Here is a 20,839-nt window from a genome sequence, read left to right on the forward strand (position 1 = left end):
TTAGGGTTTGGATTAGGGTTGGGATTAGTGTTACGTTTGGGATTAGGGTTGGGATTAGGGTTAGGGTTGGGATTAGGGTTAGGGGTGTGTTGGATTTAGGGTTTTGATTAGGGTTATGGTTAGGGTTGAGATTAGGGCTGTTTTGGGGTTAGGGTTGTGATTATCGTTAGGGTTGTGATTAGGATTATGGATCGGGTTGAGATTAGGGTTAGGGCTGTGTTGGGGTTAGGGTTGGAGTTAGAATTGGGGGGTTTCCACTGTTTAGGTACATCAGGGGGTCTCCAAACACGACAGCCAATTTTGCGCTAAAAAAGTCAAATGGTACTCCCTCCCTTCTGAGCTCTGCCGTGCGCCCAAACAGTGGTTTACCCCCACATATGGGGCATCAGCGTACTCGGGATAAATTGGACAACAACTTTTGGGGTCCAATTTCTCCTGTTACCCTTGTGAAAATAAAAACTTGGGGGCTAAAAATCTTTTTTGTTGGAAAAAAATATATTTTTTTATTTTCACTACTCTGCATTATAAATTTCTGTGAAGCACTTGAGCTTTCAAAGTTCTCACCACATATCTAGATAAGTTCCTTAGGGGGTCTAGTTTCCAAAATTTGGTCACTTGTGGGGGTTTCTACTGTTAAGGTACATTAGGGGTCTGCAAACGCAACATAACGCCCGCAGACAATTCTATCAAAGTCTGCATTCCAAAATGGCGCTCCTTCCCTTCCGAGCTCTGCCGTGCGCCCAAACAGTGGTTTACCCCCACATATGGGGTACCAGCATACTCAGGACAAATTGGACAACAACTTTTGGGGTCCAATTTCTCTTGTTACCCTTGTGAAAATAAAAACTTGGGGGCTAAAAATCTTTTTTGTTGGAAAAAAATATATTTTTTTATTTTCACTACTCTGCATTATAAATTTCTGTGAAGCACTTGAGCTTTCAAAGTTCTCACCACATATCTAGATAAGTTCCTTAGGGGGTCTAGTTTCCAAAATTTGGTCATTTGTGGGGGTTTCTACTGTTTAGGTACATTAGGGGTCTGCAAACGCAACATAACGCCCGCAGACAATTCTATCAAAGTCTGCATTCCAAAATGGCGCTCCTTCCCTTCCGAGCTCTGCCGTGCGCCCAAACAGTGGTTTACCCCCACATATGGGGTACCAGCATACTCAGGACAAATTGGACAACAACTTTTGGGGTCCAATTTCTCTTGTTACCCTTGTGAAAATAAAAATTTGGGGGCTAAAAAAATCTTTTTTGTGGGAAAAAAAATATTTTTTATTTTCACTACTCTGCATTATAAACTTCTGTGAAGCACTTGGGCATTCAAAGTTCTCACCACATATCTAGATAAGTTCCTTGGGGGGTCTATTTTCCAAAATGGGGTCACTTGTTGGGGGTTTCTACTGTTTAGGTACATTAGGGGTCTGCAAAGGCAACATAACGCCCGCAGACAATTCTATCAAAGTCTGCATTCCAAAATGGCACTCCTTCCCTTCCGAGCTCTGCCGTGCGCCCAAACAGTGGTTTACCCCCACATATGGGGTACCAGCATACTCAGGACAAATTGGACAACAACTTTTGGGGTCCAATTTCTCTTGTTACCCTTGTGAAAATAAAAACTTGGGGGCTAAAAAATCTTTATTGTTAAAAAATATATATTTTTTATTTTCACGACTCTGCATTATAAACTTCTGTGATGCACTTGGGCATTCAAAGTTCTCACTACACATCTAGATAAGTTCCATGGGGGGTCTAGTTTCCAAAATGGGGTCACTTTTGGGGGGTTTCTGCTGTTTAGGCACATCAGGGGCTCTCCAAACGCGACATGGCGTCCGATCTCAATTCCAGTCAATTTTGCATTGAAAAGTCAAATGGCGCTCCTTTGCTTCCGAGCTCAGCCATGCGCCCAAACAGTGGTTTACCCCCACATATGGGGTGTCGGCGTACTCAAGACAAATTGTACAATAGCTTCTGGGGTCCATTTTCTCCTGTTACCCTTGGTAAAATAAAAATTTGGAGGCAAAAAGATCATTTTTGTAGAAAAAATGCGATTTTTTTATTTTCACGGCTCTACGTTATAAACTTCTGTGAAGCACCTGGGGGTTTAAAGTGCTCACCACACATCTAGATAAGTTCCTTAAGGGGTCTAGTTTCCAAAATGGTGTCATATGTGGGGGGTCTCTACTGTTTAGGCACATCAGCGGCTATCCAAACATGACATGGCGTCCGATCTCAATTCCAGCCAATTCTACATTGAAAAAGTAAAACGACACTCCTTCTCTTCCAAGCTCTGCGGTGCGCCCAAACAGTGGTTTACCCCCATATATGGGGTATCGACGTACTCAGGAGAAATTGCACAACAACTTTTGTGGCCTAATTTCTCCTGTTACCCTTGTGAAAATAAAAATTTGGGGGCAAAAAGATCATTTTTGTAGAAAAAATGAGATTTTTTATTTTCACGGCTCTACGTTATAAACTTCTGTGAAGCACTTGGGGGTTCAAAGTGCTCACCACACATCTATATAAGTTCCTTAAGGGGTCTAGTTTCCAAAATGGTATCACTTGTGGGGGGTTTCCACTGTTTAGGCACATCAGGGACTCTCCAAACGCGACATGGCATCCGATCTCAATTCCAGCCAATTCTGCATTGAAAAAGTCAAACGGTGCTCCTTCACTTCCAAGCTCTGCGGTGCGCCCAAACAGTGGTTTACCTCCACATATGGGGTATCGACGTACTCAGGAGAAATTGCACAACAACTTTTGTGGTCTAATTTCTCCTGTTACCCTTGTGAAAATAAGAATTTGTGGGCGAAAAAATCATTTTTGTGAAAACAAATGCGATTTTTTATTTTCACGGCTCTACGTTATAAACTTCTGTGAAGCACTTGGGGGTTCAAAGTGCTCACCACACATCTAGATAAGTTCCTTGGGGGGTCTAGTTTCCAAAATGGTGTCACTTGTGGGGGGTTTCCACTGTTTAGGCACATTAGGGGCTCTCCAAACGCGACATGGCGTCCGATCTCAATTCCAGCCAATTCTGCATTGAAACAGTCAAACGGTGCTCCTTCACTTCCAAGCTCTGCGGTGCGCCCAAACAGTGGTTTACCTCCACATATGGGGTATCGGTGTACTCAGGAAAAATTGCACAACAAAATTTGTGGTTAAATTTCTGTTTTTACACTTGTGAAAATTAAAAAAAATGGTTCTGAAGTAAAATGTTTGCAAAAAAAAGTAAAATGTTCATTTTTTTCTTCCACATTGTTTTAGTTCCTGTGAAGAACGTAAAGGGTTAATAAACTTCTTGAATGTGGTTTTGAGCAGCTTGAGGGGTGCAGTTTTTAGAATGGTGTCACACTTGGTTATTTTCTATCATATAGACCCCTCAAAATCACTTCAAAGGTGATGTGGTCCCTAAAAAAAACATGGTGTTGTAAAAATGAGAAATTGCTGGTCAACTTTTAACCCTTATAACTCCCTAACAAAAAAAAAAATTGTTTCCAAAATTGTGCTGATGTAAAGTAGACATGTGAGAAATGTTATTTATTAACTATTTTTTGTGACATATCTCTCTGATTTAAGGGCATAAAAATACAAAGTTTGAAAATTGCAAAATTTTAAAAATTTTCACCATATTTCCATTTTTTTCATAAATAATCGCAAGTAATATCGAAGAAATGTTACCACTAACTTGAAGTACAACATCTCACGAAAAAACAATCTCAGAATCAGCGGGATCCGATAAAGCGTTCCAGAGTTATAACCTCATAAAGTGACACTGGTCAGAATTGTAAAAATTGGCTCGGTCATTAAGTACCAAATTGGCTCTGTCACTAAGGGGTTAAACACCTTGTCTTTAAGTAAAAAAATGAAAAGAATGGCACTGAAGGTGGGCAACACTGTTAACTCCTTCCCAGCATCTGCTGTACATGTACGGTACAAGTCAGAAGTGGATATATGGAGCAATATCAGAGACTGAGCCCAAACCATATCCAGCAGACAATGATTATGATACACAGGAAGGATCGGCCTCTAACATCAGCGTGTGGAGCCGAGCTCACAGTGTAGAGGAAAACTTTTACTTCTTACAGATGGCGAAATTAGTATTTGATTCCTTGCTGATTTTGTAAGTTTACCCACTGACAAAGACATAAACAATCTATAATTTTAAGGGTAGGTTAATTTTAACATTGAGAGATAAAATATCAAAAATAAAATCCACAAAATCACATTGTATAAATTTTATAAATTTATTTGCATTTTACATTGAGAAATAAGTATTTGATCCCCCTACCAACCATTAAGAGTTCTGGCTCCTACAGACCAGTTAGAGGCTCCTAATCAACTGGTTACCTGCATTAAAGACAGCTCTCTTACATAGTCACCTTTCTAAAAGATTCCTGTCCACAGACTCAACTAATCAGTCAGACTTTAACCTCTACAACATGGGCAAGAACAAAGAGCATTATAAGGATGTCAGGGACAAGATCATAGACCTGCACAAAGCTGGAATGGGCTACAAAACCATAAGTAAGACGCTGGGTCAGAAGGAGACAACTGTCGGTGCAATAGTAAGAAAATGGAAGAAATACAATATGACTGTCAATCAACATCAATCTGGGGAGCCATGCAAAATCTCACTTCGTGGGGTATCCTTGATCATGAGGAAGATGAGAGATCAGCATTAAACTACACGGAGGGAACTTGTTAATAATGTCAAGGCAGCTGGGACCACAGTCACCAAGAAAACCATTGGTAACACATTACGCCGTAAAGGTTTAAAATCCTGCAGTGCCCGCAAGGTCCACCCGCTCAGGAAGGCGCATGTACAGACCCATCTGAAGTTTGCCAATGAACACCTGGATGATTCTGTGAGTGTTTGGGAGAAGGTGCTGTGGTAAAATGAGACAAAAATTTAGGTATTTGGCATTAACTCAACTCGCCGTGTTTGGAGGAAGAGAAATATTGCCTACGACTCAAAGAACACCATCCCCACTGTCAAGCATGGAGGTGGAAACATTATGTTTTAGGGGTGTTTCTCTGCTAAGGGCACATGAATACTTCACCTCATCAATGGGAGAATGCATGGAGGCATGTACTGTAAAATCCTGATTGACAACCACCTTCCCTCCGCCAGGACATTAAAAATGGGTCGTGGCTGGGTCTTCCAGTAAGACAGTGACCCAAAACATACAGCCAAGGCAACAAAGGAAAGGCACAAAAAGAAGCACATTAAGGTCATGGAGTGGCCTAGCCAGTCTCCAGATCTTAATCCCATAGCAAACTTATGGAGGGAGTTGAAGCTCCGAGTTGCCAAGCGACAGCCTCAAAATCTTAATGATTTAGAGATGATCTGCAAAGAGCAGTGGACCAAAATTCCTCCTGACATGTGCGCAAACCTCATCATCAACTACAAGAAAAGTCTGACTGCTGTGCTTGCCAACAAGGGTTTTCCAACCAAGTATTAAGTCTTGTTTTCCAGAGGGATCAAATACTAATTTCTCACTGCAAAATGCAAAGAAATGTATATCAAATTTATACAATGTGATTTTTCTGGATTTTATTTTTGATATTCTATCTCTTAATGTTAAAATTATCCTACCCTTAAAACTATAGACTGTTCATGTCTTTGTCAGTGGGCAAACGCACAAAATCATCAAGGGATCAAATACTTATTTCCCACACTGTATGTACTGTTTTTTTCATGTTAATGTGCTTTCAAAAATGACAAATAATTATGATTTTCCTTTTTTCTGCTCTATTTTCCTCCTGTTTTATCCAGCACCTACTACTACTAGTAAGTTATAATGAAGTATTAACTTCTAACAGTTCTGTATTAAAGCATTTATATAATGTACTCTATTTTATTATAGTCAGAATTATGATTTCTAAACTCTAAGTAGCTAAGTTTTTATTTTCCTTCTTTTAATCTGTGTTAGAACAGGAAATCTGTTTACCAAGATTTTACTACTACATTTGATATAGGGGCAGGAACCCTGATTCCAATGCTGTATCCGTTACTGGATTGCTTGCTGCAGTTTTGTAAAATCCTTGTTTTATCTGCTGCAGATCTACCAGGAGGGGGCAGGAATAAGCAAGGCTAGATGGAGGCCCCCTATGACTGTGCTTGGACATGGGCTTTTTTCAAAAAATTGTGCTGTGTCGAATGATTGGTTGATAGGAGGTGTGGGAGGGGATGTTATTGGAGGCGTGGGGCTATATCAGGGAAAAAGCGCGGGAAAAGGGCACACTTGTTTACCAAGTAAGCCTGGGACAGAGACAGAGAGAGCAGTCCCCCCGAATGGTTTGCATTACCTGAGTGCGGGATGGAGTCGGTGGACGCATTGGTGGGGCGCTTGAGAGACATGGCCAGGTCCAGGAGAGGAGGATGGCTGGAGGAGCAGCTGGCTGCGCTGCTCGGATCAGCAGGAGCACCGGAGGCCAGCAGCAGGCGCGGCAGGTGCATGAGGCCCAAGCAGAGACTCACCTGAGGTGAGCACGCGCAGCAGGTACAGGCCTAGGAGCCCCTCTGGGGACCCTGCAGAGGCTGGGTGCAGCAGTGCGGCGTTCTCCCGCTGTGCTCCCTCCAGCAGGATTCCTCCTTGCCGGCCGGCTGGCGCAGGTATCAGGAGCGGCATTCATGGAGGAAGAGCCGCACCGGAAGTGAGGCTTGCAGCGAATCGGCAGGCTGCACCGAGGACCAGGAGTGCAGCGGTGGGAAGACCGGAGCCCAGGCGAGGTGTCGCGGCGGCCAGGGCAAGAGGGAGCGCTTCCGGGGCGGCAGACACCGGCAGCACAGATGACGGCACGGCGGACAGCAGAGGAATGGCTGCAGGAGCAGGGCCCGTCAGAGGGCGCACGGGAGGACGGATTTCGGCGGGCGCTGCGGTGCAGGCGGCGTCTAGGCAGAGTGAAGCAGAAGACGTGCATCGAACGGGAAGGTCGGCGGGCAGTGGGGCCCCACTGCCTGGCAGGCATGGAGGACGTGAGCCAGACAGGGAGCAGCGGACTATGGAGCAAGTACGGTCCAGGTCCAGGAGAAGGTCGGTCGGGCGAGTTGCAGCAGACGCTCCGGTCACCCCTGGTGACGTGGAGACCAGGGGCGCGGGCCGGGAGCAGCACGGGGGTGCTGAAGATTCATTTTCTGACAATGAGCCAGAGGTGGTGGATGAGCGGCAGGATTCAGGATGCACGGCTGGCAGGGACACAGCACCTGGGCAGCTCGGTGAGTACCAATCTATGTCTAGTTTGTTGCCCAGGGGGGTTTTTGGTGCGGAGGTTAGGGGTGATCAGGCATCTGGTGGGCGAGCAACAGATATTGGAGGGAGCAGCAGGTCGGCGGAGCCTGGGCTGCGTGATGTATTGGTGAGCGTGTCGCAACTGTTGAGCAGTTTGCAGAGTGGGGCAGTGAGAGAGGCTGGCGTCTTGCCGGCCCGGGCATGGCTTCCAGGGGCGGGGGTTTCGGTGCAGTCTATACCTGATTCGGGTAGTTTGTTAGTGGGCGAGCAGTCGTCATCGGTGTCTGGAATGTCCGTATCTGTGCAAACGGAGAAGGATAAAGGGGACATGGTGAAGTTGGATGATAGAGCTAAAGGCGAGGTGTACGTTTGTTTTGAGGGGCCGTTGGGGACTCATTTGAAGAAGGGGGTCAAGGAAAAGATTTGGCGCAACGATTATGTGGAGATATTTTCCCCACTCCCGTTAGAGAAGTTTAATCTCGATAAGGGAAAAAAGGACAATAGCAAGAAGGAGGAAGAGGAGAAGAGGAGGTGGCGACTTATACCGCAGACGTTTGTTAATTGGTTACAGGCGTTTGTAATCCTAACGAGCGTAATAGGTGAGAAGGCTCCGGAGAATTGTTCCGGCTTATTTTGTTATCTGGATGCGATTGGGGAAGCGCAACGTACTTATGGTGGACAGGCCTATGATGAACAGTTCAGGCAGAGGAAGGCGGTCAGGCCTGAGATACGCTGGGATCAAAAGGACATAGGACTTTGGTTAAAAGTGATGGCGCCAAGCAGGTACGGGCAGTCCTTTCACGGGAGCGGAAGTAGTGCCAGCCAGCAGGCGGGACATGCCAGTAGTGATCAGGGGTCGCAGGGATCAAAAGAAAACAGGAACGTGCTGGCAATTTAATGAGGGCCAGTGCAAATTCGGGAACACCTGCAAGTTTAAACATGCGTGTTCCCACTGTAACGGAGGTTCACATGGGGCTTCAAAATGCTTCAAAAAAGCAAGAGGCAAGCCGGCAGTGGGTGCGGGTCAAGGGGGAGACGCCGGTGAGGTTGGAAAAGATGGCCCCCTTTCTAGGTAGGTATCCTGATCGGGAGAAGGCCGGTGTTATTAGTAAGGGTTTTGCGGAGGGTTTTCACATCCCTCCTCCTGACCATGTGGTTCCGTTGTCATTTAAAAATTTGAGGTCGGCTGCGGTTCATGCAGTAGTGGTTAGTGACAAGTTGAAAAAGGAGGTGGAGTTGGGGAGAATGGCTGGGCCGTTTCCTTGTTTACCGGTTGAAGGGATGATCGTCTCCCCATTTGGGGCCGTCCCCAAAAAGGAACCGAATAAATTTCATTTAATTCATCATTTGTCATACCCGAAGGGGTTGTCTGTGAATGATGGCATTTAGGAACAGTTGTGTTCAGTTGTTTATACGTCATTCGACATGGCGGTGCACTGGGTGCGTCGTTATGGGTCGGGAGCTTTGTTGGCAAAAACGGATGTGGAGTCTGCCTTTTGTTTGCTTCCAATTCATCCGGACAGTATCCCGTTGTTGGGATGTTTTTGGAATGATGGTTATTATGTGGACAGATGTCTACCGATGGGTTGTGCCATTTCATGTTCCTGGTTCGAGACGTTTAGTACCTTTCTAGAATGGGCCGTCAGAGAGGTGGCTGGTGTTCCGTCCATCATTCATTATTTGGATGATTTTTTGTTCATAGGTCCTCCCGATTCGAATGTGTGCAGAAACATTTTGGCGGCCATGGAGTGGGTGGCGAATCATTTTGGTGTTCCCCTTGCTAGGGAAAAAACCGAGGGCCCTTGTACGGTTTTAAGTTTTCTGGGTATCCTGATAGACTCGGAAAAAATGGAATGCCGGTTGCCTGATGATAAATTGTTGTCCCTGAAGCAGGAGGTTGGTCGCGTTGTTAGGCTCAAGAAGGTGACGTTCAAAGAGTTGCAGTCTGTGCTCGGTCGGTTGAATTTTGCATGTAGGATTATGCCCATGGGACGTATATTTTGCCAGAGGTTGTCCAGGGCGACGACGGGGGTGCGGTCCCCGCATCATTTCATTTGACTTGGTTAGGAGCATAAAGACGATTTGTTGGCATGGCAGAATTTTTGGGTGCAATATAATGGTCGCTCTCTGATACAGCAGCAGTTGGTTAATAATTTTGATTGTAAGATTTATACGGACGCAGCCGGCAGTGTTGGTTATGGGGCCTATTGCGCAGGTCAGTGGAGTGTTGGAGCATGGCCGAACAGTTGCCACAAGAGCGGTTTCACAAGGAATCTCGCTTTATTGGAGTTGTTTCCCATTGTGGTGGCTGTGTTCATTTGGGGTGACGCGTTTGCGAATCGCAGAATTAGATTCCATTGCGACAATATGAGCGTGGTGTCCGTGATCAACATGCTATCGGCATCATCGCCTCCCGTGATAAAGTTGGTGAGAGAACTTGTCTTAAGATGTTTGATGATCAACACATGGATTTCAGCGGTGCATGTACCTGGTGTGCAAAATTCGTTAGCAGATGCCTTATCTCGTTTACAGTGGGTGCGTTTCCGGGAGCTGGAACCAGAAGCGGAAGCATCAGGAGCGGTATGCCCTTCGCATTTGTGGCGGATTCCTACGGAGGAGCGGGACGGTTGATTCGGGCCTCGGTTACGAGTAAGACTTGGGCGGCATATGAAGCATCTTGGAATATTTGGCAGAGTTCGGTGTTACATTGGGGGGAATAAGGGTCTGAGGATGACAAGTTGTTAGCCGTTTTGTGTTTGGTTGGTAGGGCGGCTGAGGCAGGCTGGTCGGTCTCTAAGGTAAATAAGTTTGTGACTGGGTTAGCTTTTGGTTTCAAGCTGGAGGGCTCGGTTGATGTGACAAAAATTTTTTTGGTGCGGCAAGCATTGAAAGGTTATCGGAGGGATATTAGAAGGGTTGACGGGCGCAGGCCTATATCGTTTAGTGTACTTGAACGTTTGGGCGGCATTTTGGAAGGTATGTGCTGCTCTCATTTTGAAACGGTATTGTTTCATTTGGCTTTTTCTTTGGCCTTTTTTCGGGGCTTTACGAATAGGGGAGTTGGTGTCACGTAGCAGGGTTAGCGCGGGTGGTTTATTGGCTCAAGATGTTGATTTTTGGACGGGTGGTATCGTATTTTGGATCCGGCGTTCCAAGATGGATCAAGCAGGGGTGGGGAAAAGGGTTGTGTTGGGTAGAGTCACGGGGTCATTGATGTGCCCGGAACAGTGTTTATGGGTGTATTGGAGTTTATGGGCCGGTCGCGCGGGCCCATTGTTGTGCCATCAAGACGGGGTTTTCTTGTCCCGTTTTCAGTTTATTGCGATTCTTTATAAAAGTTTGAGGGCCTTGGGTTTTTCGCGGGACGAGTTCGGATCGCATTCGTTTAGGATAGGGGCAGCGTCGGAGGCTGATAGCCTTGGCCTGGGGTCCGAAGTGATAAAGCGGATTGGACGCTGGAGTTCAGGCCGTTATTTGTCTTATGTTCGGCACTAAATTTGGTGGTTGTGTAGTGTAAGTGGCCTTATGTTAACGGTTACTGTTATTGTTATATTTCAGGTCAGGATCCATACCTTTTCTGGATTTTTGGACATTCCTTTGTTTATTGGGGGCGCATCGGGCGGACGCCAAGCCGGACGGTAGGCAATTGGGTTTTAGCCGAAAGGAAGTGGTCGTGCGGTGGCTCGGTTTTTGGGGCATGGTTTGGAGCAGGGCGATTTCTTATTTTTCCCGGGCTGCCCGCTTGGATAGAGCACCAGATATCGTGGTGGTTCATTTGGGCGGGAATGACTTATGTTCCAAACCGGTAAGGGATTTGATAAGGGATATTCGTTCTGATTTTCTCCGGTTGTGGACGGCTTTCCCGGGGGTGTTAACGGTATGGTCGGACATTGTCCCTTGTAAAAAATGGAGGTGGGCGCGATCCGTTAAAGGGATCAACAGGGCTCGTGTGAAGTTGAATAGGGCGGTTACCAAGTTCGTATCCAGAAATGGAGGTATAAGTGTTCGGCACTTTGATTTGGAGGCGGGTGTTGGTGAATTTTGGAGGGAAGACTGGGTGCACCTGAACGAGATTGGCATTGATTTATGGGCCCTGTCCATTCAGGAAGGAATTGAGAAAGCGTTGGTGGCGTTGGGGCACTCACAGGCCTGAGGTGTTCAGGGCTGTGAGTTTGTGGCGGGGGTGGGGTTCTTGGAGATGATGCGGATTCAGCGGCGAAGGAATTTGCAGGAAATTCCGGACAGTTAAACGGGTTTGGTGTTCTGGCATTTTGGTTACAGGCTCTGGATGGGGTGTTTACCCTGGGAGCTGGTGGTGGTTAATTTTTCCCAAAACGGGAATTATGGTGCCCTTGAGCTGGTGGTACGGCTGAGGGTAAATTGAGGTGTTTTATGTTTTTTGGTTTTGCCAAATATCTTAAGCCAGAATTTTCCCGGTGGGCTCCAAGAACCCTCCCCTCGAATTTTTGCATAAATTATGCTAATGTTTAAAGAAAATGTTTTTGTTTTGTTTGTTAATAAACTGGCCGCTGTGGCCATAATTATCCAAAAAGAAGTTTTGTGTTACGTTTTTATTTGTAGTTTTGGTGTTTGTTTACTCGATTGTGGGTGGTGGTTTGGGTAATAAGGGAGCCATATTGGCCATACACGGTCAAGTTCCCTGAATGCTGAGCTCTGTGTAACCCTGCCCCCACCTCTGATTGGCAACTGCCTGTGTTCACTGTGCATAGGCAGAATGCTGTTAATCAAATGTTGGTGAGGAGTTATTCAAAACTCACACATGAATATGGAGGGTTACATGGCAGCAGATTTACTAGTTTTCTAGTGACTAGTGATGAGCGAACGTGCTCGCCACCACTCGGTAATTGCCCCAGTATCACTATGCTCTGTGTACTCGGCGAGCACAGAGTATTTCCAAGATTATTCGGCAGGAGCTCGGGTCTCCGCCCTGCAATTCTGGTGCTCTTTAGGGGGAGACGCCGGTGAGGTTGGAAAAGATGGCCCCCTTTCTAGGTAGGTATCCTGATCGGGAGAAGGCCGGTGTTATTAGTAAGGGTTTTGCGGAGGGTTTTCACATCCCTCCTCCTGACCATGTGGTTCCGTTGTCATTTAAAAATTTGAGGTCGGCTGCGGTTCATGCAGTAGTGGTTAGTGACAAGTTGAAAAAGGAGGTGGAGTTGGGGAGAATGGCTGGGCCGTTTCCTTGTTTACCGGTTGAAGGGATGATCGTCTCCCCATTTGGGGCCGTCCCCAAAAAGGAACCGAATAAATTTCATTTAATTCATCATTTGTCATACCCGAAGGGGTTGTCTGTGAATGATGGCATTTAGGAACAGTTGTGTTCAGTTGTTTATACGTCATTCGACATGGCGGTGCACTGGGTGCGTCGTTATGGGTCGGGAGCTTTGTTGGCAAAAACGGATGTGGAGTCTGCCTTTCGTTTGCTTCCAATTCATCCGGACAGTATCCTGTTGTGGATTCTGTTTGCGGGCTCCCTCTGGTGGTTACTGCTGGTACTGGGTGACTTTGGTGGGTTGCGGCCTTTGGTTTCCATCTGTCCATCAGAGGCTGGGTGTTTCCTATTTTACCTGGCCTCTCTGTCATTTCCCTTGCCGGCTATCAATGTGTTCAGATGTGCTCTGTTTGGTTCCTGCCTACCTGCTCCCAGATCTTTCAGGATAAGCTAAGTGCTGATTTTCAGTTGTTTGGTTTTTTGTCCAGCTTGCTTAGAATGTCTCTTTGTTAGCTGGTTGCTCTAGTGGACTGAGGTTCTCCCCATGTGCCATGAGTTGGCACATGGGTTCTTGTAATCTCAGGATGGTTTTTTTGATTAGGGTTTTTTGCTGACCGCTCAGTCCCCTTTTGTGTCACTCTGCTTTCTAGTTTTCAGCGGGCCTCTATTTGCTAAAGCTATATACATCATCTCTATGTATGTGCCTTCCTCTCATTTCACCGTCAATACATGTGGGGGGCAACTATATCTTTGGGGTTAATTCCTCTGGAGGCAAGTGAGGTCTTTGTTTTCTCTGCAGTACTAGTTAGCTCTTAGGCTGGTGCGTGGCGTCTAGAACCAACGTAGGCACGCTCCCTGGCTATCTCTAGTTGCGTTTGTCAGGCGTAGGGCAGCGGTCAGCCCAGGTTCCATCACCCTAGAGCTCGTCCGATATTTATTATACTTTGCTTATCCTGTGCTATCCCTAGCCATTGGGGATTCATGACAGTATCCCGTTGTTGGGATGTTTTTGGAATGATGGTTATTATGTGGACAGATGTCTACCGATGGGTTGTGCCATTTCATGTTCCTGGTTCGAGACGTTTAGTACCTTTCTAGAATGGGCCGTCAGAGAGGTGGCTGGTGTTCCGTCCATCATTCATTATTTGGATGATTTTTCGTTCATAGGTCCTCCCGATTCGAATGTGTGCAGAAACATTTTGGCGGCCATGGAGTGGGTGGCGAATCATTTTGGTGTTCCCCTTGCTAGGGAAAAAACCGAGGGCCCTTGTACGGTTTTAAGTTTTCTGGGTATCCTGATAGACTCGGAAAAAATGGAATGCCGGTTGCCTGATGATAAATTGTTGTCCCTGAAGCAGGAGGTTGGTCGCGTTGTTAGGCTCAAGAAGGTGACGTTCAAAGAGTTGCAGTCTGTGCTCGGTCGGTTGAATTTTGCATGTAGGATTATGCCCATGGGACGTATATTTTGCCAGAGGTTGTCCAGGGCGACGACGGGGGTGCGGTCCCCGCATCATTTCATTTGACTTGGTTAGGAGCATAAAGACAATTTGTTGGCATGGCAGAATTTTTGGGTGCAATATAATGGTCGCTCTCTGATACAGCAGCAGTTGGTTAATAATTTTGATTGTAAGATTTATACGGACGCAGCCGGCAGTGTTGGTTATGGGGCCTATTGCGCAGGTCAGTGGAGTGTTGGAGCATGGCCGAACAGTTGCCACAAGAGCGGTTTCACAAGGAATCTCGCTTTATTGGAGTTGTTTCCCATTGTGGTGGCTGTGTTCATTCGGGGTGACGCGTTTGCGAATCGCAGAATTAGATTCCATTGCGACAATATGAACGTGGTGTCCGTGATCAACATGCTATCGGCATCGTCGCCTCCCGTGATAAAGTTGGTGAGAGAACTTGTCTTAAGATGTTTGATGATCAATACATGGATTTCAGCGGTGCATGTACCTGGTGTGCAAAATTCGTTAGCAGATGCCTTATCTCGTTTACAGTGGGTGCGTTTCCGGGAGCTGGAACCAGAAGCGGAAGCATCAGGAGCGGTATGCCCTTCGCATTTGTGGCGGATTCCTACGGAGGAGCGGGACGGTTGATTCGGGCCTCGGTTACGAGTAAGACTTGGGCGGCATATGAAGCATCTTGGAATATTTGGCAGAGTTCGGTGTTACATTGGGGGGAATAAGGGTCTGAGGATGACAAGTTGTTAGCCGTTTTGTGTTTGGTTGGTAGGGCGGCTGAGGCAGGCTGGTCGGTCTCTAAGGTAAATAAGTTTGTGACTGGGTTAGCTTTTGGTTTCAAGCTGGAGGGCTCGGTTGATGTGACAAAAATTTTTTTGGTGCGGCAAGCATTGAAAGGTTATCGGAGGGATATTAGAAGGGTTGACGGGCGCAGGCCTATATCGTTTAGTGTACTTGAACGTTTGGGCGGCATTTTGGAAGGTATGTGCTGCTCTCATTTTGAAACGGTATTGTTTCATTTGGCTTTTTCTTTGGCCTTTTTTCGGGGCTTTACGAATAGGGGAGTTGGTGTCACGTAGCAGGGTTAGCGCGGGTGGTTTATTGGCTCAAGATGTTGATTTTTGGACGGGTGGTATCGTATTTTGGATCCGGCGTTCCAAGATGGATCAAGCAGGGGTGGGGAAAAGGGTTGTGTTGGGTAGAGTCACGGGGTCATTGATGTGCCCGGAACAGTGTTTATGGGTGTATTGGAGTTTATGGGCCGGTCGCGCGGGCCCATTGTTGTGCCATCAAGACGGGGTTTTCTTGTCCCGTTTTCAGTTTATTGCGATTCTTTATAAAAGTTTGAGGGCCTTGGGTTTTTCGCGGGACGAGTTCGGATCGCATTCGTTTAGGATAGGGGCAGCGTCGGAGGCTGATAGCCTTGGCCTGGGGTCCGAAGTGATAAAGCGGATTGGACGCTGGAGTTCAGGCCGTTATTTGTCTTATGTTCGGCACTAAATTTGGTGGTTGTGTAGTGTAAGTGGCCTTATGTTAACGGTTACTGTTATTGTTATATTTCAGGTCAGGATCCATACCTTTTCTGGATTTTTGGACATTCCTTTGTTTATTGGGGGCGCTTCGGGCGGACGCCAAGCCGGACGGTAGGCAATTGGGTTTTAGCCGAAAGGAAGTGGTCGTGCGGTGGCTCGGTTTTTGGGGCATGGTTTGGAGCAGGGCGATTTCTTATTTTTCCCGGGCTGCCCGCTTGGATAGAGCACCAGATATCGTGGTGGTTCATTTGGGCGGGAATGACTTATGTTCCAAACCGGTAAGGGATTTGATAAGGGATATTCGTTCTGATTTTCTCCGGTTGTGGACGGCTTTCCCGGGGGTGTTAACGGTATGGTCGGACATTGTCCCTTGTAAAAAATGGAGGTGGGCGCGATCCGTTAAAGGGATCAACAGGGCTCGTGTGAAGTTGAATAGGGCGGTTACCAAGTTCGTATCCAGAAATGGAGGTATAAGTGTTCGGCACTTTGATTTGGAGGCGGGTGTTGGTGAATTTTGGAGGGAAGACTGGGTGCACCTGAACGAGATTGGCATTGATTTATGGGCCCTGTCCATTCAGGAAGGAATTGAGAAAGCGTTGGTGGCGTTGGGGCACTCACAGGCCTGAGGTGTTCAGGGCTGTGAGTTTGTGGCGGGGGTGGGGTTCTTGGAGATGATGCGGATTCAGCGGCGAAGGAATTTGCAGGAAATTCCGGACAGTTAAACGGGTTTGGTGTTCTGGCATTTTGGTTACAGGCTCTGGACGGGGTGTTTACCCTGGGAGCTGGTGGTGGTTAATTTTTCCCAAAACGGGAATTATGGTGCCCTTGAGCTGGTGGTACGGCTGAGGGTAAATTGAGGTGTTTTATGTTTTTTGGTTTTGCCAAATATCTTAAGCCAGAATTTTCCCGGTGGGCTCCAAGAACCCTCCCCTCGAATTTTTGCATAAATTATGCTAATGTTTAAAGAAAATGTTTTTGTTTTGTTTGTTAATAAACTGGCCGCTGTGGCCATAATTATCCAAAAAGAAGTTTTGTGTTACGTTTTTATTTGTAGTTTTGGTGTTTGTTTACTCGATTGTGGGTGGTGGTTTGGGTAATAAGGGAGCCATATTGGCCATACACGGTCAAGTTCCCTGAATGCTGAGCTCTGTGTAACCCTGCCCCCACCTCTGATTGGCAACTGCCTGTGTTCACTGTGCATAGGCAGAATGCTGTTAATCAAATGTTGGTGAGGAGTTATACAAAACTCACACATGAATATGGAGGGTTACATGGCAGCAGATTTACTAGTTTTCTAGTGACTAGTGATGAGCGAACATGCTCGCCACCACTCGGTAATTGCCCCAGTATCACTATGCTCTGTGTACTCGGCGAGCACAGAGTATTTCCAAGATTATTCGGCAGGAGCTCGGGTCTCCGCCCTGCAATTCTGGTGCTCTTTAGAGCGCCAATGACAATGCAGGGATTGTCTGTCATGCACTGTAATGCCGCAGCCATCTTTGTTGTTTTATTACAGTGATTGGCTGGCCGCACAGCATCATCAGGTCTACAAGAAACCTGGCGCTGCCCTGCTCGCCACATTCTGCTCCGGACTTAGCGAGAGTAGGGAGAGCTGCTGCTGAGATAGGGTCAGAATCGTGCTTTTAATAATTAGTGTAGGTCTGCAACTGTTCAGTCCACAACTCCTGAGAAACCAACAGTCCTTTTTAGGGCTAATTTAGGGGTCCCGAGATTACAGCGCTAGGTAGGCAGGGGAGTCTATGTGCACATATCCACATCAGTGCAAGGCCTGCAGGCACTGTATGTGAGTACAGAGCTCTCACTGCATACCTCCAAAAGCTCCATTACTGTCTGCTGCTGCTTATTTAACCCCTTTCTGCAATTAGACGTACTATACCATCGAGGTGACCTGGGACTTAATTCCCAGGGACGGGATAGTACGTCATAGGCGATCGGCCGCACTCACGGGGGGAGCGCGGCCGATCGCGGCCTGGTGTCAGCTGATTATTACAGCTAACATCCTGCACTAAGTGCCAGGAGCAGTCATGGACCGCTCCTGGAACATTAACCCCCGGAACACTTCGATCAAACATGATCACCGCATTCCTGTGGCATAGGGAAGCATTGTGCAGGGAGGGTGATCCCTGCGTGCTTCCCTGAGACCCTCGGAACAACACGACGTGATCGCGTTCTTCCGAGCGTCTCCTCCATCCTCCTCCCTGTAGGCCCCGGATCCAAGATGGCCGTGGGGGGCCTTCCGGGTCCTGCAGGGAGGTGGCTTGCAAGCACCTGCTGAGAGCAGGCGCCAGCAAACCTGCAGCACTGCCTGTCAGATCATTGATCTGAAACAGTGCTGTGCAAAGTGTCAAATCAGCGTTCTGTCACTATACCATGATGTCCCATCCTGAGACAAAGTAAAAAAAAAATATTTACATGTGCAATAAAAAAAAAACCTAAATTAAAAAAAAAAAAAAAAATATATATATATATATATATATATATATATATATATGTTCACCGGTTAACTCAAATGCATAAAGTCCAAAAAAGAAGGCAGCACTCCGTTTTCCATATAACTGTGCAGAGTTTAATCAGACCACATGTCTGTGCAGCGACGTTTCGGCTCTGAATGAGCTTGAGAAAGGCTCATTCAGAGCCGAAACGTCGCTGCACAGACATGTGGTCTGATTAAACTCTGCACAGTTATATGGAAAATGGAGTGCTGCCTTCTTTTTTGGACTTATATATATATATATATTGTTCCAATAAATACATTTCTTTATGTAAATAAAAAAAAAAAGTACATATATTTAGTATCGCCATGACCGTAACGACCCGACCTATAAAACTGTCCCGCTAGTTAAGCCCTTTAGTGAACACTGTAAAAAAAAAAAACCGAGGCGAAAAACAATGCTTTATCATCATACCGCCGAACAAAAAGTGGAATAACTCGCGATCAAAAAGACGGATATAAATAAACATGGTACCACCAAAAACATCATCTTGTCCCTCAAACAACGAGCTGCCATACAGCATCATCAGCAAAAAATAAAAAAGTTATAGCCCTCAGAATAAAGCGATGCAAAAATTATTATTTTTTTCTATAAAATAGTTTTTATTGTATAAAAAAATTATATAAATGAGGTATCGCTGTAATCCTACTGACCCGAAGAATAAAACTACTGTATCAATTTTACCAAACGCAGAACGGTATAAACGCTCCCCCAAAAGAAATTCAAGAATTGCTGGTTTTTGTTCATTCTGCCTAACAAAAATCGGAATAAAAAGCGATCAAAAAATGTCATGTGCCCAAAAATGGAACCAATAAAATCGTCAACTCGTCACCGCAAAACACAAGACCTCACATGACTCTGTGGACCAAAATATGGAAAAATTATTGCTCTCAGAATGTGGTAACGCAAAAAATATTTTTAGCAATAAAGAGTCTTTTAGTGTGTGACAGCTGCCAAACATAAAAATCCGCTATAAATAGTAAATCAAATCCCCCTTTATCACCGCCTTAGTTAGGGAAAAATAATAAAATTAAAAAAATGTATTTATTTCCATTTTCCCATTATGGTTAGGGTTAGGGTTGGGGCTAAAGTTCGGGTTAGGGTTGGGGCTAAAGTTAGGGTTGGGGCTAAAGTTAGAGTTACAGTTGGGGCTAAAGTTAGGTTGGGGCTAAAGTTAGAGTTACAGTTGGGGCTAAAGATAGGGTTGGGGCTAAAGTTAGGGTTGAGGCTAGAGTTGGGGTTAGAGTTTGGATTACATTTACGGTTGGGTTAGGAGTGTGTCAGGGTTAGGGATATGGTTAAGGTTGGGATAAGGGTTAGGGGTGTGTTGTGGTTAGGTGTCTGTTGGGGTTGGGATTAGGGTTAGGGGTGTGTTCAGGTTAGGGGTGTGGTTAGGGTTGGGATCAGGGTTAGGGGTGTGTTGAGGTTCGGGGTGTGGTTAGGGTTGGGATTAGAGTTAGGGGTGTGTTGGGGTTAGGGTTGGAGTTAGAATTGACAGGTTTTTACTGTTTAGGCACACCAGGGGTTCTGCAAACGCAATATGACGTTCGATCTCAATTCCATCCAATTCTGCGTTTGTAAAAGTAAAACGGTGCTCCTTCCTTTCCGAGTTCTGCCGTTCGCCCAAACAGTGGTTTACCCCCACATATGGGGTATCAGCGTACTCAGGACAAAGTAAACAACAACTTTGTGGTGCAATTTCTCCAGATACCCTTGTTAAAATACAAAATTGGGGGCTAAAAATCATTTTTGTGGAAAAAAAATGATTTTTTAATTTCCACGTCTCTTCATTATAAACTTCTGTGAAGCACTTGGAGGTTCAAAGTTCTCAAAACACATCTAGATAAGTTCCTTGGGGGGTCTAGTTTCCAATACGGGGTCAATTGTGGGGGGTTTCTACTGTTTAGGCACATCAAGGGCTCTCCAAACGACACATGGTGTCCTATCTCAATTCCAGCCAATTTTGCATTGAAAAGTCAAATGGCGCTCCTTCCCTTCCGAGCTCTGCCATGTGCCCAAACAGTGGCTTACCCCTACATATGGGGTATCGGCGTACTCAGGACAAATTGTACAACAACTTTTGTGGTCCATTTTCTCTTGTTGCCCTTGGTAAAATAAAACAAATTGGATCTGAAGTAAATTTTTTGTGAAAAAAAGTTTAATGTTCATTTTTTTTAAACATTCCAAAAATTCCTGTGAAACACCTGAAGGGTTAATAAACTTCTTGAATGTGGTTTTGAGCACCTTGAGGGGTGCAGTTTTTAGTTTGGTGCCACACTTGGTTATTTTCTATGATATAGACCCCTCAAAGTGACTTCAAATGTGATGTAGTCCCTGAAAAAAAAAAATGGTGTTGTAAAAATGAGAAATTGCTGTTCAATTTTTAAGCCTTATAACTCCGTAACAGAACAAAATTTTGGTTCCAAAATTGTGTTGCTATAAAGAAGACATGTGGGAAATGATACTTATTAAGTATTTTGGGTGACATATCTCTATGATTTAAGGGCATGAAAACTTCAAATTTTTCACCAAATTTCCATTTTTTTCACAAATAAACGCAAGTAATATCAAGGAAATTTTATGACTAACATGAAGTACAATATGTCACAAGAAAACAATGTCAGAATCACTGGGATCCATACATGCGTTCCATAGTCATAAACTCATAAAAGGACAGTGGTCAGAATTGGAAAAATTGGCCTGGTCATTAACATGCAAACCACCCTTGGGGGTTAAGGGGTTAATATATATCTAGCTGCAGTTTTCTGTGGCTTTTTTTTTTTTTCAAAAAAGTCACCAAACCCCCCTAAAAATTTATTCTGTCTGTTATGTCAGGCTGAGGACTGGTGTATCTGTGTTTGAAA

General features: G+C 45.6%; 1 protein-coding gene across 1 annotated transcript in view; it reads left to right on the top strand.

Moving 5' to 3' along the window:
* Positions 1 to 7,526: 7,526 nt before the first annotated feature.
* The window catches only part of LOC143767563 (zonadhesin-like), a 316,930-nt gene continuing 303,617 nt past the window's right edge, over positions 7,527 to 20,839 (top strand). Inside the window, exon 1 of the mRNA XM_077255972.1 lies at positions 7,527 to 7,836. Within this exon, the coding sequence (XP_077112087.1) occupies positions 7,527 to 7,836 (310 nt within the window). The remainder of the gene's footprint in view (positions 7,837 to 20,839) is intronic.

This window comes from Ranitomeya variabilis, chromosome 4 (assembly GCF_051348905.1).
Source record: "Ranitomeya variabilis isolate aRanVar5 chromosome 4, aRanVar5.hap1, whole genome shotgun sequence".
NCBI classification, from domain to species: domain Eukaryota; kingdom Metazoa; phylum Chordata; class Amphibia; order Anura; family Dendrobatidae; genus Ranitomeya; species Ranitomeya variabilis.